Source organism: Arachis hypogaea, chromosome 9, assembly GCF_003086295.3.
Source record: "Arachis hypogaea cultivar Tifrunner chromosome 9, arahy.Tifrunner.gnm2.J5K5, whole genome shotgun sequence".
NCBI lineage: Eukaryota > Viridiplantae > Streptophyta > Magnoliopsida > Fabales > Fabaceae > Arachis > Arachis hypogaea.
The window spans coordinates 25,826,530-25,847,721 of record NC_092044.1 but is presented as its reverse complement, the minus strand read 5'-3'; the positions used below and the strand labels follow the sequence as shown (position 1 = coordinate 25,847,721).

The 21,192-nt window shown below is 33.7% G+C and overlaps 1 protein-coding gene across 2 annotated transcripts; it reads left to right on the top strand.

Annotated features, from left to right (window-relative positions):
• Positions 1-2,113: 2,113 nt before the first annotated feature.
• LOC112710733 (dolichol-phosphate mannosyltransferase subunit 1) lies at positions 2,114-6,331 on the top strand. 2 transcript variants are annotated; one of them, XM_025763120.3, is made up of 9 exons: positions 2,114-2,433; positions 3,764-3,874; positions 4,193-4,275; positions 4,395-4,428; positions 4,495-4,571; positions 4,769-4,794; positions 4,894-5,058; positions 5,155-5,269; positions 5,878-6,331. In XM_025763120.3, exons 2-9 carry the CDS (start codon positions 3,823-3,825, stop codon positions 5,980-5,982), a joined length of 657 nt encoding a protein of 218 aa, XP_025618905.1. In that variant the 5' UTR covers positions 2,114-2,433; positions 3,764-3,822; the 3' UTR covers positions 5,983-6,331. The 2 variants fall into 2 exon arrangements, with proteins under 2 accessions (XP_025618905.1, XP_025618904.1); XM_025763119.3 differs by having other exon boundaries at positions 4,176-4,275.
• Positions 6,332-21,192: the final 14,861 nt, after the last annotated feature.

The window sequence follows — 21,192 nt, the reverse complement described above, 5'->3', positions numbered from 1 at the left end:
TTTAATTAGTCTCTTGTTTATTTTTGTATTTACCATTTTATTTTATAAGTTTAATCACAAATTCGAATTTACAGAATCGTACATATTAAATATTCTTAGTGTATTTGCAAGTTTAATCGCAGCTTACAAACAAAACATATTTCTATTAGAAAATAAGATTATAATGACATTAATTAAATTTTATTCATCATTTTTTTACACCCAAGTCATAGCCAATGATTACAATTACAAATAAAACAAGACAAAAATTCAAAATACTATGCCATACTTTTAAATTCCTAATTTCAGCTTCTATTACACCAATCCTTCAACCCACATTCATCTTTTAATATTCAATGCTATTTTTATTTTCATTTCTCCCAGGCATGTCTTCTTGTTCCTCACCATTTGCCCACACAAAAAATCCACACCATGTCCTCCTAGAGAACCACAAAATAAAGTAAGCATCTATTAGAAAAAGAAGAGGTAAATTCAAAATGGAAGTAATTCAAGAACTTACATTATAGTTTGGGCATCCAAAAAATGGTCTTTCTGAATTTGTTTCTGTTGCAGACCAACAAAAAATGGGACGCATCCCACAACCACACCATTGTATAACCTTTCTAACTCTAGCTCGATTTGGATTCCTTTCCAAACTTTCATGTAAATGAGACCTGTTGTAGCTCCCAAAACCTTGGCTGGTACTCCTCGCCATCTTCTCCAACACCTAGACAACGATCTCAATTTGAGACTTTGACATTTGTTAGGATTTTATGTTCATTAAAAGGGACTAAATTGAGTCTAAACCAATTTTTTCCTTGTCAGCAAAGTCTTCTCAGGCCACGTAATGGTCCACGTATCACTTAACGTTCCAAGTAAGCATTCTGTTAATGGAGATTAACAAAAAGGCTAACGTGATTCACGCATTAAAATTTGAAGGTTTAAATTGAGTTAATTGAAATTTCACGAACCAATTTAAGGCTACCAAAAAATTTCACGAGCCATTTTCATTATTAACTCAAAAAAGGGTTTTGGGAGGATAATTGGGAATGGATTTTTTTTTCCAGCTTCTGTGAAACGAAAGAAAAGCCTATTGTTCATGTTATTTACAATCTTCATTGTCTGCCTAACGAAATTGTATTATTTTTTGTAATGATGGTATAGAATTTGTAAATGTTTAGAAATAATAAAATTTTTAAAAATAAAGAGATAATCTAAGTGTGTTCAAGCATATTTAAATTTTTTTATTTTTTATTAAGATATAATTAAATATAAAAACACACATATTAAACAAATATTAATATATATCGTGTCTAAAATATATTGAACATACAAATCCAATCACTCAACGATGAGTAGGGATGGCAAGCGGGAAAGTCCGCCCCGTCCCGCTAGAAGCTCGCCCTTTGGCGGGCTAGCTCGTCCTGTATTGCCCCGCCTAATGAGGCGGTCCTAGAATCTCACCCCGCTCCGCCTTACTGCGGGTTGGCGGGCTAAACCCGCCAAAACTCATTTTTTTATTATTACCTACTAAATAATATATATAATTTCATAACCATATTAATAAATTTATAATTTCTAAAGGTATAAAAAAATTATATTCTTTATATTCACAAACATTAAAGTTTTTGTAATTATAAATATCTAATAAACATAATTATAAACTAAGTTTTCATCCAAAATATAATTATAAATATTATCTCCAAAATAAAATAAACATAATCCAAAACATAATTATAAATATTGTCTCTAAAACAACATAAACATAAATATAATTCAAAATACTCAATTTTCATTTTCATACTCTTATAAGTTGGGTTTGGAGAAGTTATGTTTTGACCAAAAATTACAAAAATATTCTTTTACAAAAAAAATTAACTCCAACGAAAAAGTTTGCTCTGCTCCACCATATCTGCAATTTAAACAATACGGGTTAGGCGAGCTTTTATTCTTTGGCAATCATAATTTTTTAATTCAGTTCACTTATTAGCCGATTATGTAGATGGTCCGATAAATTTAGACCTGTTTACCACCCTAACGATGAGGCCGTGCTTGACAGGGAATAAGACATAAACGAGTCCACTTGATTCTTAAATTTTATTTATTTAAATTTAGATATTTATTATTTAATTATAATTATAAATTATTTTTAAATATTTAAAAATCTAAACACCCATCAGTAGCAAACTCCCAAAATACCCCTAGCACTGCACCAATAGTCCAATACCCCCTTCTTTCTCCACCGTCCCTCCCATCTCTCCATCTTTGCTGTTGCTATGTAATGTCTCTCCGGCGAGCTGCAACCTTTGAGCTAGTCGCCGATCTGCTCTCCTTTCCTCTGATCTTCTGTCCCTATCCGCACACCGCCGCTTTTCTATCCACCACCAGCTCCGCCGCCGCCTGCAAACTCTGCTGCCAGCACCACAACGGACACCGCCTCCTTTAGAAACTTCGGTATGCGTTCTCGTTCTTCATGTTCTTTTAGTTATTCTTTCTCTTTCTGGAACCTAGATTTCTGTCACGTATCTTATTTTATCCTAATACTCGTTATTTTTTTCTCTTACTCTGTAAATTGAATTTATTTATTTTTAAACTGGTATTTTGTATGGTGTTTTGTGAACTTTGGCATTAGAATCTCCTAATAGAATGGTCATTGATGGTGTTTTTCTTCTGCTACTTTTCTGTGCCTCTCGATATCTTGATTTCTGATTAATTGATTATTGATTATTGAATATTGATGAGTTGATCTGCTAAGCATATGGATTAGGTCAATTTAAGATTTCTTTGTTCATCTATCTTTATTAGGTTAGTTCTGATTTTGCCTCTTTATGAGATGAAATACAGTGTGTGATTAAACTTTATTCAATTCAGCGGGAGCTCTTTATTCTTGGTGATCTGTTTTCCCTAAATAGAGCCTAAATTGGTTGTGCATGATTAAACCTTTCTGTTTTATGAAAGAATGAACTAATTAACATTCTGGAACCTTAATTTGCATGAGTTGCTTGTCATTTGAATTTAACTAAAGACAAATGGAAGAATGAAGGCCTTATTTTGCTTCTGTTATGCTTACCATTTAGGTTCACTAATACATCTTCATTAAGCACAATGTAACAAGTGTCTTGTATATTTTGTCTTCAGTTCTTGATTTATCTTTTGTTCATGTAAAGAGACTCTTTTATAGCTATGCTATTGATGATTGCTTTTTAAACCAACCATATTCCTATCTTTTGTTATTGTCTATGTTAATTAGATCAGACAGAATATGATTGTTCATAATTGAAAAAGTTGAGAAGTAGATGGAACACAATATCTGGATTCTGGAATCACTTTGGAACCATTTTGAATTACAAAATAATCGTTAGGAAGAAAATGAGTTAAAAGGAAAAAAAAAAGAAAAGGAAGAAAGAAAGAAAGGTTGAGATATAGATTATGAGATAAAGGGAATCCAAAAGCAAATTGTGATGACTAGGAGGATGCATTTATATATGTATCATGTTGCTAAATGCTAAAAAAGGAATAGATAGTGATGATGATGGTGATGTCTAGTTGAGAGCATTAGATACTGAATAGAAGTCTAAGAAGCATGTTCCTTACCAAGAGTCCCTTTAGCTGTTAATAGGTCAAAATCCAACTATAACAGGAAGCCAACAACAGCTTTACCACTTATCAATTTGTTATCCTCTGCTGCAATGTTTGTTCTATTAAAGTTATAAGATTTTTCCTTTTAATCTATGATATAATTCATAAAACTCACAGCATCGGGTGCCTTTGGTCTCTGTTGTAGAATGGATGCACAGAATAAGAATCAAGCAAACAAGTACAGTATAATTGTTCCTACATATAATGAGCGGCTCAACATTGGTCTCATTGTTTACCTCATCTTCAAGCATCTTAAGTATTTTTTCCATACTTCTCATGGTTCTTGCAATTTGCTTCTTCAGTTTTCTGTATTCCTACATGTATAAATTTATAATCTACGTAATCAATTTTGTATTTTGAGCTTGTTCTATGTGGAAAAGGTTGACAGCAAGTAGCCATTTTGTTGTGCTTTTGTCTGTTTCAATTCAAAATGAAAACTGGATAGATATCTTCAGCAAGAGAGCATGCCTTTGTGTTTCATGTGAAAATTTCATAAAACCATCTTCATACTGTGTTTATCTATCTTTATGGAGACTCCTTTTCATTGTCTGATTTAGGGATGTTGATTTTGAAGTTATCGTTGTGGATGATGGGAGTCCGGATGGTACCCAGGATACGGTAATACAACTGCAGAAAGTTTATGGAGAAGATCGGATTGTAAGCTCAGAGTTAAACAACTAGTTATCTTTGATTTTTTTAATCCTAAACACCCTGCACCACCCAATTCCCCCTGTTTTTATCATTTAGGATAATCGTGCTTATTGCTTTGGTTCCAGCTGCTAAGACCGAGACCTAAGAAGCTGGGTTTAGGTATATACCTGATACTTTTGCTAAATGGTTTTGATTGTATTGGCCTTTGATACAATTCATGTACAGGAACTGCTTATATTCATGGCATGAAGCATGCATCTGGAAATTTTGTTGTCATCATGGATGCTGATCTGTCACACCATGTAAGTTTTGCTGTTAACATGTAAATGACAGATTGTAGTTATTATTTGTGATTAAATTTGGAACAAATAATGAAAAATAAGAGAGAAGAATTAGATGAACTTCATTTTTAGTTTAGAGAATTATTAGTAGCAGAATTGTGTTAACCTCTTCTTATTTATTTATTTTTCTTTGTCTGATCTGTTTAGTTCTTCTGCAGCCAAAATATTTGCCAAAATTCATTAGGTAAGGGAAACTTTCAATAATTCATTTTTCACTTTCTCGTTAACTGCCTATGCATCTTTATATGAACACCTGTCACCATTAATCTCTCACGTTTTTCAGCAAGCAAATGGAAACTAGAGCAGATATAGTTACTGGTACTCGTTATGTTAAAGGTGGTGGTGTGCACGGATGGAATCTTATGCGCAAACTAACAAGCAGGGGAGCAAATGTTCTTGCTCAAACATTTTTATGGCCTGGTGTCTCAGATTTGACAGGATCATTTAGGTATTGATCTTGATACTTTGTGTTAAATACATTGTTGATAGTAAGTTTCTGCCTTGCTTCCACGATTTGAAATCAATTTATTCTTGGTCTTGGTAGACTTTATAGGAAGTCTGTGCTTGAAGACATCATTAGTTGCTGCGTTAGTAAGGGATATGTCTTTCAAATGGAGATGATAGTCAGAGCATCCAGAAAAGGATATCATATTGAAGAGGTACATTTACATAATGATGTTTATAATTTAGGTTAACGGTTAACCTAGTTGTTTTGTTGACTTTCATTAGTCCATAGCTCATTATTTAGATGCGTATTAGCGTTGATCATTTATATACAACATACAAGTGTGTGCTATGTTTTGAGGCAATTAGTGCACTATTGGTGCTAGTTCCAACTGTAGTTGTGCCTTTTATTTGGTCACCTTGATCATTTTCCTTAACCTACAAAATTAGATAGGTCTTGGTCTTCAGTAGCTATCCATGAGATATAGAATGATGTCGAACACATAAACAACTCATAAATGAAAATTTTCTAATAGCATTGAATTGTCTGGACCTTGGAATTCTTCTAAGGATTAGTTCTATTATTTTCTATTGATCTTACTCTTTTCTGTGAGTTATACTATTTGCTTGCCACTAGGCATAAACATGGCGGGCAGTTCAATACAGCAAAGTAAAGCATTTAATGATTAGTTAAAACTATGATGCTACAAAATTTCACATTTAATCTACATATGAAACTTCTCTCATGATGGCAACTTGAGGAGTAGATGACTAAGAATTCATAATTCAATTTGGAGCCGACTTTAGTTTCACTTATGTACAGGTTCCAATCACATTTGTTGATAGAGTATTTGGCAGTTCAAAACTTGGTGGATCCGAGATTGTTGAATACCTGAAAGGCCTAGCATATCTTTTGGTGACAACATAAAAAGATAAATCATCCATGTCTCACATTTTAGCAAAAAAGGAACTATATAGAGACTTGGTAAAATCTTATCATTTGTTTTTCTAATTTAGTGGGAAGCATTGTTCCGTGTGTTTACAACCTTTTGTGGAATTTGTAATTTTAACCATCTTGTCGGGTTTTGCTGAAGTTGTCACTTACACTGAGCTTTTCTTTAAGGTGGTTACCTCCGTGAATACGTTTTCATGTGTAGATGATGTTGCAGTTTGACATGTTTAACTAAACATATTTGACTAAATCATCTGATGTTTTATAATGTTATCTTTATATGAAGATGTCCTCATGGGAGTATTCATCTTCCTTGAAATGTTAACACACTGTTGTATTCACTTGTCAACTCGATTTTATGTATCAACATAATTGATGACGCTTAAAGTATTTGCTATATACGTCACTTGTTTCATCATAGGTCCCTGAGTTCTTCCATTTACTTGAGTCAAAGAAGAAAAGAAGTGGTAGTATTTTTTATTTAATGTTTACGGTGCAATATTGATTATTCATAAGTTGGAAAATACAATAGTAAGATATGGATTTTGAGGAAAGATGTTCCATGTCAGAAAAGTTGAACATCACATGGCAGGTAGGGCTAGCAGTACAACCTGTATTTGCGGGTTGGCAACTTGACTCGCATTGGGTAGGGTTTGATTTAGGTGCTGAGTCACTCTTATCCGTCTAATTTGCACTCTTCATATATAATGTGAATGTTATATATATATATATATATATATATATATATATATATATATATATATACACGATAATCGAGTGTTTAGGTTGAAGGATTTAAACCCTTAATAGGTCTAGAATGGAATTTAAACTCTATTTAATCCTACCTATTATCACCACTAATAGCGAGATGTGAGACGAGTAAGACATTAAAGACATCTCAATTGAATTTAGTCATAACTCTTAAATCAGGCTCTAACCTTTAAAAAGATAAATCAAAACATTAATGACACAAATGAATTAAACATGACTGATTATAAGCTATAAGTCTATAAGGTTGTGTTTGTTTCTGAAAATAAGATAAGACAAAACACTGAGAACAAGACACAAAGGATAAATACATAAAATTTTGTGTTCTTGTATTCTATTTGGTAATAAATTAGAACAAATTATAAAAATTGAATTTATTCTCATTTTTTTATTAAAAAAATTTGAGACGAAAAAAAATATAATAATAAAAAATATAATTATGAAAAATTAACAAGAATAATGAAAAAAATAAAAAATAAGTTGTGTTTTTTATTAGTGTCTCTGTGTCTTTTCTGTCAGGAGGACACAAAATACATTAATTCAATGTCTCTGGACACAATGTCTCTATCTATATTTCATATGTCAAATACAATTTTGTATTTTAGTGTCTTTGTTTTAGTGTCCCGTCCCTATAAACAAATGCAACCTTAACATACCATTTTTTATTAGATCTATAACATACCATTATAAGTGAGAAAATGTATAAATGTAATAAAGTAATAAATTAGTTATTATTAAATTTATATCTTTTATGTAAATCTTACATAGTCAATGGAAGATCTAAATAAGAAGTTGGAGTTATAGAGAGAAGCTCTAGAAGTGTATAGTCTGTGCATAACCCGTAGCAAGATGGAATATATGGAATGTAAGTTCGGCATGCGAAGGAAAAACTCTAATATAGAGGTGAAGATTGGAAATAACATCCTATGAAAAGTTAAGATTTTTAAATATCTTGGGTGCATCATACAGGATAATGGAGAGATTGAACAGGATGTAAATCATAGGATCCAAGCAGGTTTGTCAAAATGGTGGAGTGCGTCCGGTTTTATATGTAACAAAAAAGTATCTTTAAAACTTAAAGGTAAATTCTATCGCACTGCTATCAAACCGGCTATGCTTTATGGTACAGAGTGTTGGGCGGACAAAGGGGAGCACGAACATAAGCTAAGTGTGGTAGAGATGAAGATGTTGAGATGGATGAGTGGTCATACGCGATTGGATAGAATAAAGAATGAAGATATAAGAAAGAGGGTTGTAGTAGCATCTATCGTGGAAAAGATAGTAGAATCGCGTCTCAGGTGACATGTGAAAGGTAGAGGAAGACCTAAGAAGACCATCCATGAGATGGTGAAAGGTAGAGGAAGACCTAAGAAGACCATCCATGAGGTAGTCAAACGAGATCTACATGTAAACTATCTTTCTATAGACATGATACATGATAGAGCTCAATGACGTCATTTGATTCATGATACATGATAGATGATAGAGCTCATAACAATATATATATATATATATATATATATATACACACACACAAAGCCACCGTCTCTATAAGGTTCTTGTCCACCCTAAGAATCAACTGCCAGTAGAGGACGCATAGCCAATAGCAACACCGAGGATGACGTCGCGAAAGAGAACGTGGAGGACGCAGATCTTGAACCGGCAAAGGAGGAGGGGGTGATGCGCAAACCACCAAAGCCATCGAGTTGGAACTTGCACGCGGTGATCTTAGGAGACATAGAGGAGCTTGAGATGAAGGTCATCGTCGATTTTATTTTTGTGGTTGTTGATGAACTTGAGATGGTGTTTTTTGCCGTGGAAGGAGCACCAGGATTTGTAGTTTTTGAGGAGCTATTTGCAGAAGGAGCGGAGGGGTGGAGGTGGTGGGTGGTGTCGAGGGAGAAATGCATCTGAGCATTGGCGAGGTGGAGAAGGAGGTGCTCACTTTGGTTACGGATGTTGTCATTTTGCAAACCGAAGAAGAGGAGGAGTCAGTCGAGGAGGTCCATGTCAGGGTATTATCGAAGAGAGAGTTGGAGGTCGCCGACGGAGCGTAGGGCTGAGATGGCAGCGATGACCTCTGAGTAGCAGAGGAAATGATGTTGGTCGGGATGGTGGTTGATGCTGTTGGGAATCCAAGAATGGGATCTGAATTGAGAGAGAGAGAGAGAGTTGAGGTCGAAGAAAGGGAGTAATTTGAGAATTTTATTAAAAGGTCAACAAAAAATTAGGGTTTTGGTACTTTTTGTCACACAAAACCCATCTTTTGTGGATACAATGTTAGTTTTCATTTTTTTTATGGGTACTTTTGTCAATGTTAGTAAAATTCATAGGTACAAGTATTGATTACATTTTTTTATAACATCCTTTATGAAATTGGAACGTATTTTAAAATTTTATATCCTTTCTAAAAATGCTTACAAATGTCAAATTAAGATGAGAATCAAGTTGCATTCATCATTTTAAATGTACTCGTTGTTTTTGTAGAAATAAAATAAAATAAAATAAAATCTAAAATAAAATGAAATGAAACAAGATGTAAAATAAAACTACCGAATAGAAAAAATTATTCAATAAAAAAAACTACCGAATTTATAAAGTACAAAAAAAAAAACATCGCTACATAGAAAAAAAGTTTTTAAGGCCTCAATCAATATTTATCAATTTACGGAAGAAGTGGCCAGCTGGGGAAGAAAGAATACTGAGGTATTCACTGGGTAGAGAGTACGGAAAGGTAATTATAAATCTCTATATTCAGAATAAATGGTTAATATTTAGAATTTTTCTAAGAATCGCAAAACTGTATGATGTCTTATACAAAGCAAGTTCAAGTTATATCAGAGAGTTGTACACGTAAAGGAATGTGAAATCAATAATTGTGTTACAAGAATCTAAAAGGTAGCTGAAAATACGGTCAAATCAAATTATACGTAAGATGTGGGACATGAAGTAAAAAAATTTAAGGATTGGATGTTATACCAAAACAATTTCAAGTTTAGTCGAAGGGATACTAAACTTGAGAAGAGAAGGACAAATGGTACGGATGATATTTGCAAAAAAATAGAAGAGTACTTGGGTTTTTTTTTTGTGACTAAATAGAAAAGAGAGAAAAAAAAAGAGACAAAATCAAATTAATTGGCTAGGGTCATATCTAAATCTATTAGATGTTGAAGCTCACTCCATGGTTGGCTCCAATTCGAGTGAATGTCCGCGACAGAAGCAGCTGCTTTAGCCATACAATCTGCAACACTATTTGCAGTCCTCTGAATTAAAAGAATAGAGACTCTCCAATTCCAATTCATAACCTCCTGAATATGCTTTGCCAAATCCCATTTCGGAATATCCTTACTAAGCATTCTTTGGTTTACCAAGATAAACAGTCTGTTTCACAAATAACCTCACGAAATCTACTCTCCCAAGCAAGAAGTAAACCTCTCCAAATTGCATACAATTCAGCAAAAAGAACACTGCACACTTTGACTTTTCCAGTGCAACCTTTCAACCAACATCCATCAGGATTGCGAATAATACAACCAAAACCAGCATAGCCAGAAGGAGCAAACCAACTAGCATCACAATTCAATTTAACAGAATGAACTGGAGGTGGAACCCAATGCAAACAAAGTGAAAGAGGAGACAGAGATTGATGCATAGCAAAAATAGTGTGAAACTCCCTTACTGAACTACGAATCAAACTCACCACTTTACTAGCACTCCATGAATCATCTATATTAAATAAGTCATGATTCCTGCTTCTCCAAATCCACCAGATGGTCGAAAAGAAAAGAAAAGCATCTCCACTCCTTGCACCTCTGTAGAGCCAATAATGTAAATTCGAGTTATCTGAATACAGGCCTAAAAGGGTCCAGACCTCCTTGGCACTAGGGCACTCCCGAAGACAATGAAGAATGGATTCAGAACTATTCTGACACCGATGACAGGTGCTAGATAAAGCTAAACCACGACCCAAACGAAACTCTGCCATAGGAATAGCATTATGAAGACTGAGCCAAATCAAGAACTTATACTTCTCAGGAATATGCAGACGCCATACCCACAACCAATTATCATGCTCATTCCAGTCAAACTTTCTTTTGGCTAGCCAACTGTACTCACTCCTTGGGTTTGTAATTGAATAAGGATGTCTAGAAACAATAAAACGTACCAGAAAAGGGAGTCTAATTACATCTTAAAAAGGGAAACTTAAGTCAAAGAACTCTAATAAGAATAAAAAGAGAAAAGAAGGTATATTAATTTTAAGTGAGTTCAAACTGAATTTTAATGGTATAAAGTTCACAAAAGGAAAATAACTAGGATTAATGGCAACATTTTAGAAATGTTTAGGAACATAATCAAATAAGATATCTACAAGGAAATGGAAAAAACTTGAGAGGGAATTAATTTACTTTCTTAAAAGAAAAAAAGATATGAATCAAATATTTTTCAAAGAAATACTAAAAGCATAAAGGAGGTATTACATCAAAACAATTTTAAATCAAAATGAATTATGCAAGATTTACAAATGAAAGTTAATTGGGCGAAGGACAAAAATATTTTTCTAAAAAAAAATCTTGAAAGATACTTAGATACATAATCAAATAAGAATTTGTATAAAAAAGGCAGAAAACCAAGTTATAATTAAAGAAAAAAGTTTAGGATTTGATTTTTTCCATAAGTCAGTTAAAAAAGCAAGTTGTGCATTACAAACATACAAGTATAAATCATGTAAAGAGGTTTCAAAGTTCAGGTAAGGAAGTACATGATAAATTAAAAGCAAAGTTTAGAAATTCAAAGAATGGTTGTGGACAGAAAATCAGATAAGAGAAAAATCAAACTAGAACTTCTTTAAAAGATCTAAAATAAGAATTCCAAGAGGATAGTAAAAAATATGAGGTATTATCATAAAAGAGATTCAGATTTTCATTAAGGAATTACATCATCTGTGTGGAGGAACACAAAATCTAGAGCTATGACATCAAGAATCTGCGAGATAGCTAGGAGCATGGTTAGAGCAAAATACGTATAAGATGTAAAGGCTAAGAAATCAAATCATACCTTAAGAAAGGAATCAAAATTAGAAAATTTTGATAGGAACAATACAAGAAAAGATATTATATTGATTGAAGCAGGTTCCAACTAAATTATAGTACGAAGTTCATAAGTAAAGGCAACTCAGGTCAATGGCACTATTCCCAAAGATTTAAAGATTGCTCATTATATTGAAACAAGTTCGAACTCAAATCAAATGGTACAATTTTCAAAGAGAAATGTAAAATATCAAGAATGAATACTCTAAAGAATCCAAACAAATGGTTAGGTTCTCATCAAACAAAATATATGAACAACTATGACTAGAGGATGACCAGATCACATTCCAAGGAAGAAATTTGAAACGGAGAATTTCAATGTGAACAACAAAAAGAGAAGCGGTACACCAAGTCATGCGACACGAATGAAGTAGGAGTGTTCAAAACCGATTCGGACTGAACAAAACCGGTCAATCAAACCGAAAAAACTGAAAACCGAATAAATCGATAACCAAAAAAACCAAAAAAAAAATCATATTTTGCTTTTTTTTGCGGTTCGGTTCGGTTTTCGGTTCTGACACTAAAAACCCTAACCGAACCAAACCGAACCAGCCACCGAAAAAAACTCTAACGAAACCAACCCCTCCCCCAAAACAAAACTAAACCTAGCGCCGCTCCTCACTCTCTACCAGCGAAGAAACCTCAAGCCTAAAGCCCTACTACCCCAGCCGAACCCCTTCCTCCCAGCATCGTCATCCTCCACTGTCCACAGCACCGTCGCCGACTTGCAGGTAGCAGCATAGTGGACAGCATCCTCACGAACGGCACCCACAGCAGCCTTTTGTGTCATTGCCGACAGCAACCAGCCACCCACAGCACGGTTTTCTCCCTCGCGGACAGCACCCAGCACCCACAGCACTGTCTCCTCCACGCCGAGTTTATGAAGCCTCCAAGCCAGGTATTCAGTTTTATTGTTCTATATATTTGTTGCTTGATTGTTGATTGTTGTTTATTGCTAATTGTTGTTCATTATTTTATTGTTGATTTTTTGAAATTGCTAGTAATTGATGATTGTTGTTCATTGTTCATGGTTGATTGTTATTCTTTGTTCATTTTTGATTGATGATTGTTATTTATTACTGATTTTTTAATTATTTGTTCATTACTGATTGTTTAAAATTGTTAGTAATTAGGTTGATGAAGGTAGCTATTTTGTAAAGTAGATCAATGTTGTTTTTTTCTCCCTTATAATATTTGAAAGAAAGGGTTAACTACCAAAAACGCCTCCAAATTATTCAAACGCTGACAAAAATACACCTGAATTTTACTATCGATAAAAATGCCTTTAAATAATTTAAAAATACAATAAAAATACCTAACAGTAAATCTGTATTTTTAAAAAATACCTTAGAGATTGAATTTTGATGCAATTTTTTGTAAGCATGATTAGAAAAATGAGATATTATTATTCTTAAAATTTGGTAATTTTTTGCTAAATATATATTTTTTGTGAGTTTTTAAAAGTATTATTGGTTCTTAACAAAAAATTACAAAAATATTATATACTTAACAAAAAATCACCAAATTTTAAGGATAATAATATCTCATTTTTCTAATCATGCTTACAAAAAATCGCTCAAAATTCAATCTCTAATGTATTTTTTGAGAAATAGATATTTAATGTTAGATAATCTTGCAAAAAAATTAACATTAAATATGTATTTCTCAAAAAATACATTATAAATTGAATTTTGATGCTATTTTTTGCAAACATGATTAGAAAAATGAGATATTATTATTCTTAAAATTTGGTAATTTTTTGTTAAGTATATATTTTTTTGTGATTTTTTAAAAGTATTATTGGTTGTTAACAAAAAAATTATAAAAAAATAATATACTTAACGAAAAATCACCAAATTTTAAGAATAATAATATCTCAATTTTATAATTATTCTTGCAAAAATTTGCATCAAAATTCAATTTCTAAGGTATTTTTTGAAAATATATATTTACTGTTGGATATTTTTGTTCTGTTTTTAAATTATTTAAAGGTATTTTTGTTGATAGTAAAATTCGGGTGTATTTTTGTCAGCGTTTGAATAATTCGAGGACGTTTTTGGTGGTTAACCCTTGAAAGAAAACTACTTTCTGTTTCAGGTTGGGGAGATAATTAGCAGATTTGAGAATAAGGGATTTTACTTGAAAAGGTAACTTCTTTTGTTTTTGTTACTACTTAACACACGTGCTAACAATTTAGCTTAGAAACTCCACAAATTTTTAGCCTTATGCCGAAAGGCACTATACTAACTTATCTACAAAGCCTTTCTTTAATGGATTGGTCTAATACATTATCTCTGGTTCTATTGTTGCCATGGTCTGGGAGGGTAAAGGTGTTGTTGCAACTGGCTAAAAGTTGATTGGAGCAACAAACTCCTTGTCATCTGAGCGTGGAACTATCCATGGTGACTTCGCCATTGTATTGGAAGGTAACTATTTACTTAAACTCATCTCTATCTAACTGCATGGTTTCGTATGTCCTTTCCATAAATCTTGATCATAGGTCTATTAAGTAAATTTCAGGTTGACAAGTAAAATGGTTAATGTTGTAATCTTGTTTTTGAAATAATTGGTCAAATTAATCATAAAATCAAGTGCACTTTAAATAAAGGTTGTAGTGGTCTATGTGTGTGGATCCTTTTTAATTAGAGTATTGGACCATGTCAGTTATAGAATTTTAGCATTGTTTGAATAAGGTAGCCCCTAGAATAGGTCCTAAGAGACTATGGTAAAGATTCACCTGTGACATGATCAAGTACTTTTTCCAATTATTATTGTTCTTATTAATTATGTAACTGTCTTTTGATTTCAGGTTGGTTTGCTTAAAGAAGTTTCATTGTTTTGTTGGAGAGGACACCAAAATGTGGCTATCTATTGCTGGATTGTTTTTATTTTTTGTTGTGTTGACTATTGAACTTTTAAACTTCTTTAATTGTCATATTTTAATTTCTTTTGTCATTGAATTTTATTGGATCAAGACTTTTGTTAGTTATGGTGTACTTGTATACTATAATTTCAATGTCATCACTTTGTGAAATAGTATGATATGTTTTTGTTTGAATTGATTGGAAAACCGAACAAACCAAACCAAACCAAACCAATTTTATTTGGTTTGGTTTGGTTCGGATGATCTCAATAAAAAACTAAACCAAACCAAACCGCAGTTTAATTAATTGATTGGATCGGATGACTTTTCTCTAAAAAACCAAACCAAACCGCACCGCAAACACCCCTAGAATGAAGGTCATACTTTGAAGTGGAACGGACTCTAAAAAGTAACTTCTAATGTCCCTAAAACCTCGTGATTCGCGTTACCTATTACCTTTATTTCGTCATGATAACCCATTAGTGTTCCCAAGTACATAAACCATTAGTGCCAAGTTAGCCAGACTTAATAACATGAGATATGCAATGGCGGACTAATAGCATTAATCAATAGACAGTCATGCATATAAAACTCAAACTCTTGTCATTAATACAAGTCCTATTATATGATAGACACTCAGAGTATGCAGTGAAGCATACTCAATCCATTCCCAATGCTCTACGGAAAGGACTGCTCTGATACCATATTGTAATGGCCCACTTCCAATATGTCATGATTGCACCAAAAGTAAGGTGTTACTAACCTAATTCGTTTATTATCTATTTAGTATTGGACCTTTACGTGTTAATCTGTCGACAATTTTTACTAAAAGTTCAATTTTTTCCATCAGGCACAGTTAACATATATTCACATTCTTAATATTAATAATATATTATAGTATTACATACAAAACCAATTACAAAACCTACCACTTTGAATAAATCTACAACTAACAAGGCGAAGGAAAACTAAATCCTAACAACAACTCAACTCTCAAACAAATTCTTCTATACTTCTGCAGCTTCACAATAAGCTTTCACACTTGCAATTAAAAGGGTTAAAAAGAGGTGGTAAGAACTGGGAGTCCTTAGTAGGATCAGGGTAGAAACAAACTCAGAGATACAAAGAGAAATAAATCAGAAAGCACACATGCACAGTCACAACAAACCACAGAATGCAGAGAAATTACACACACAATCATAAAAAAGTATGCACAAACAAGTATGATGGATTTCTGTCCTATGTAAGCCATGAGCTTATGTGTCCATTTATATCCCACAACTCGACATTACCTGGAAACAAGTCCCAGATATGACTTCCCATTGCATATTGTACTGCATATGTGTCGATATGGTTAAGAACATCATCAGTACGTGACCAACGGCAATCGTCGCAAAGCTAGACACCATAATACATGCACAATGGTAAACAGAAATCAACAGTGTGTGAGCGTGCCCGAGTTCAACAATCAATCAGTACATGGGCTTTTTTGAGTTCAACAATTAATCAGTACGTGCACCTGGCAAGCGGGACAAAATCCTCGTCCTTGCCAGGTGAACCTTCAATCATTTAATTCTTGTTTACCAATTTGTATATCTTTCTTAGTTTCCAGTTCTCAGTTAGTCTTAGCCATTCTCATTCTCAGTCATTTGTTCTTTCATATCATTTCTATAAAACATTATTTTAGTCTCCTTTCTCTACTTTCCATGGAAAAATATTCTTTCAAATTATTTCAGTTTTCTTTAAATATTCTATTAGAGCGAAAATTCCTATAATAATTTTCTTTTCTCCTCTTGTCTTTCTTTCAGTTATCAGATCTTTGTTATCTTTCTTTTAGTTTCCTCTTTCAACTTCATAATTAAACTTCACACTCTTCTCTCACCTTTTCCTAGATGTTTTATGAAGGGAGAATAATGAGATCCTTAACTTAGATTTGTCTTTCTAAAGTTTTTGGAAAAGGTCACTGTTTATCCTTCTATTATATCATAAATAAAATAATATATTTTAAATAAAATATAATGTATTATGTTAATATAAGTAAGCTAGTACTATTAATAAAGGAGTAATAGTATCATTATTTTATTATCCAAAACATATTAACTAAAGTCTCATTCTTGAGCTTTTAGGAATTTATTTTCTAACTTCAAGTTTTTAATTACGTTTATCCCAATACTTCCATAAATTACTAAAATAACCTGACATAATTATGACTTTTAAAATTATCTTTGTACTTTCATAAAATACCCATTTTACCTCTGTACTTTTACTTAATAGCCTAAAATGTCTTTAAAACTTGTTTAATTACTATTATTTTTAATAACCCTGATCTTTTATAAAAGTACATTTTCATTCTTTAATATAATAATGTTATGTTGGTGACAAACACAAATCTTAAAACCCAAAAATCCTTTTTTGCAATCTGTTCGAAAATATATATGATTTTTAATCCGTTTTTGAGCTTTATGGCTACTGATTTTTCACAGTTTTTCAGTTAATCTCTCGGCCATCAAATTTCATTAATTCCTATCAATAATTTTCATTCACAGCAATCCCAAAATCATCAAAACAACCCCAGTTGGGTTGTTCCTCATGGCCGGACTATAACACCCTAATATTCAAATCCTTATGCTCGAGTCATAAGTCAATGATATTATGCTGGTACGACTCTCAGGTGGATCTTAATTATATAAATATAAGTATAATTGGAAGGAGTATTAATCGAGAAGCTTGAAAAGAGTAAATAAAATCGCGAAGGTGTATCACTCACATTTCGATAACTAAAAGATAAAGCGCGAAGCCGAAAGTGATATACGGACAAAGGCATAAAGGGGATTAAGAGATAGATAACAGATATATATATAACATAAGTAAATAGCCACTAGTCGCGACCCGCGAAGTTTAGGCCGGCTATGGTACAATATGAAAGCAGTTGACAACAAAAACTCCTAATCTCTCCCAAATAGAACATGAAAGCCTCTATAGGCAAGTTCAAAAAAGTTCAGTACATAATGTAAGCCCTTCAAATAAAGGGGGAGATATTCTAAGCAAAATATAAGGTAGAGTGTATAAAGATCTTCGCTGTCTCTCAGATGAACCACAGCTCACTTTTAAGCACCTGGACCTGTATCTGAAAAATAAGAGATATATACGAAATGAGAACCCCGGGCCTATGGGTTCCCAGTACGATAAAAGTGCCAAATAAATATAATGCACTGCAACAAAAACTCACTAAGCATCCTAAACTTCCTTCCACCAAACATTCACCCTATGTTCTCGCTAATCCACAACTTGGGCAACTGCCATAAGGGAATGCTAAGTCTAATACTTATTCTTCATGCTTCTTAACTCTCCCTAACTCTCCAATGAATCAGAACCAGAGTTATAAGCAAAACCATTACCAGTTATTCTATCTCAGCAATACTATATCAATACATCCTATCCTCACCTAGAGCTAGTGAAATCACTTCACTACGTCTACCCAGGGAGCTCGAATCATCTCATTCAATAGTCATCATCATTATTTAATCACATCATAAATTCATCTCGTCAAGAATAGCCCTCAGCGTCCACCGATACCAGCATGAGGGACTTCTCAGTGGTACAAACACAAGCAATACAGGCAAGTCATACACAATTAAGGTTCAAGTAGAATGAGTAGCACATAATCAGATAACATATCATATATGAGATAACAATCCAAAACAAATAGGCAAACCCAAACAATTCAAACATATGCAAATGATGAATGCCTACCCTATAGCTGATGATATCATCTGTCGGTTATCAAGCCAACCCGACATGTCTGGTAGCTAACCCGGGCACAGTCTCTCTGTTGCGCATTAATATCATTAGAGATGTGCCCTGTCACCATTAGAGGGTATCTGCGCCCTGTCGCCATTAGAGAGCATCGGTGCCCTATCACCCTTACAACCAGAGAGAAAACACACAAGCATACTCACATACAACATTCATCTCAGCCATCCGGCTTAAATTCAAAATTCATTCAATAGCATATATGCATTTATACTCAGCCATAATCAATAATGGCTCCGCCGTAACCCGACAATCTCAGCGATCTGGCTCACAGTTCAATCCAGAACTAGCCAATTTATCAACATGGCTCCGCCGTAACCCGGTAATAACTCAGCCATCCAACTCACAGTTCAATCTAGAACTAGCCAATTTATCAACATGTACAGCTCTTCGGCTCATGACGCATAACGTACTTCTATCGCCATCCTCCATATCTCATACAATCATCCTTGATCATAAATTTTTCCCTTGCTCTATTCACAAGTTATCACGTCCCCTAGCTCAATTCTCATTGCTAGGCATATCATAATGATTTAATACACAAGGGGTGAGATCGGAGGCTTAGAATATGAAATTTGGCTTTTAAAACTTAAAAATCAATTTTGGCATGAAAATAGGGCCACGCGTACGCGTCCTCCACGTGCATGCGTGGATTGAAAAACAGCCAAACGACACATACACATCAGCCACGCGTACGCATGGGTGTGTTTGTGCACCACGTACAAAACTGGTACAACTCTGGTACAACTCTGGTACAAACACATTAACAGGTCATACATCCTTCCTCATCCCAATTTCCAACAACACCATTTCCAATCAACCATCATTATACATAGTCAATATCATACTCACCATCACATGGTTTCACCCACAAATCAACCTCAATCATTCATCAGGCATATATCACAACATGCATATCTCTCATGCATCATACTATCAAAGCATCAATAATCATAATCACATATATGACCATATAATATATCTCAACCAAAACCAAACATACCCCATCTACACAATTTCACCCAAAATTATCGAATTCCACACTTCAACTCCTCAAACCTTATTATTCAATGACCAAACCAATTATTCACATATTCAATATCTAAAATTCATCCAATCACTTATGTCCTCACACAATGCACACATCAACTTACCTTCTTCACCTTTTTCCGGCCTCCGGCCCAAATTCACAATTTAATTGCATAATCCACAAACCAATACTCATTATCCGATTCATCATATTCTCAACACACCAAACACATAATTTCACACAATTCTCAACCCAATCATTAATTCACACTATATATCAATTATGCACGTTAGCACTAACCATTCACACAATCCAAACTTAATCCTAGGGGGTATCTAGCCTAGGAATTCTCATCACACCACACGGTACTTAAATGAAACTTAAACTGTACCTCTTGTAGCCAAACCAGTTGAGCTTCTTCTTTGGAAGTCTCTACCAACCTTAGCTCTAAGTCTCACCAAAGCTCCTCAAACAACACCAATCTCCCAATTGTGCACCAACATCACCAAATACACTAACATAACCAATTTAACATATATACATTAACCTAGGGTTCATGAAATTGATAAATCAAAAGAGTTTGAGCACTTCTTACCTCAGCCCATATGAAATAGGGATAGAACCTACTTAGAATCCATGTGTTAGAGTATCCCTAAACAACCAAAATCACATGATTTCAACACTAACTACCCAAAAATGTATAACAGTGGAAATTTCGAAAACTGAGCAGAGATGAATGGAATACTCACTACAAAACTTAGATATAATTGTAGAGGATGAGAAGAGCGATGCGTGGCCGCAAACGACTCGTCAATCAGAGCTCCGGAGAGAAAGTTATGGTGATTTGAAGATCAAAGAGAGTTAGGTTTTCTCTCTTCTCTCCTCTCTTCTCAATTCAGCGCCCCAACCTTTTATTTTAGGGTAAAATGAGCTGAAATATTCATAACTAATATTTACATATGTTGGATCTTGGACCCACTTAGACCCGGTTCCCTTATTTTTGTCCGTTGGCCCAATTTTGGGCCAAAACCTTTAAGATTAGCGCTCCAAATCGCATTTTAAATATTTCTACCTTCCCTAATTAAAATTCCACATTTCTTAACCTTATTTAATTATAATCAATTTTCTCAGCTGCAGTACCAGACAGATCTCAGCCGGTACTACCAGTCAAAGTTCCAGTGCGCGTCTTCACGCAGAAAACTATGTTTTCTGACTCAGAAAAATTCACTGAATCCAAATATCATATTTAAATTATCAAATTCCAATTGTCAAATCTTCTAACAATATTAGCTCCTATTTAATTTATTATTTAATGAATTACGATTAGACCGGGTTTTACACAGACTAACAATCACAAGCAACAATAATAATTCAACAAAATTTCAATATAAACTTAATAAAAAAAATTCAACTGATAATCAATCAAACCAACAATCACTTATCACATTAACATTTAATCGGTGCAAAATTAGCAAATCCTACCTCCATACGAATTCACAAGAACCAAAGTTCTAGAGAAAGCTCCTGAACGAAAAATTAAAGACGAAAACATCGAAAATCAGCTACTCCCTCCAACTCATCAATTGGGCCAAGTCATGCAAGGGGAACAACAACTTCTCCATCGA

What these genes read in the sequence shown, in the direction of transcription:
- LOC112710733 (XM_025763119.3), top strand. Translation starts at nt 3,765, where the DNA reads ATGGATGCACAGAATAAGAATCAAGCAAACAAGTACAGTATAATTGTT. An exon ending in TATTTGCCAAAATTCATTAG is followed by an intron (nt 4,795 to 4,893) that starts GTAAGGGAAACT and finishes CACGTTTTTCAG; the next exon opens with CAAGCAAATGGAAACTAGAG. An exon ending in AAGGATATCATATTGAAGAG is followed by an intron (nt 5,270 to 5,877) that starts GTACATTTACAT and finishes ACTTATGTACAG; the next exon opens with GTTCCAATCACATTTGTTGA.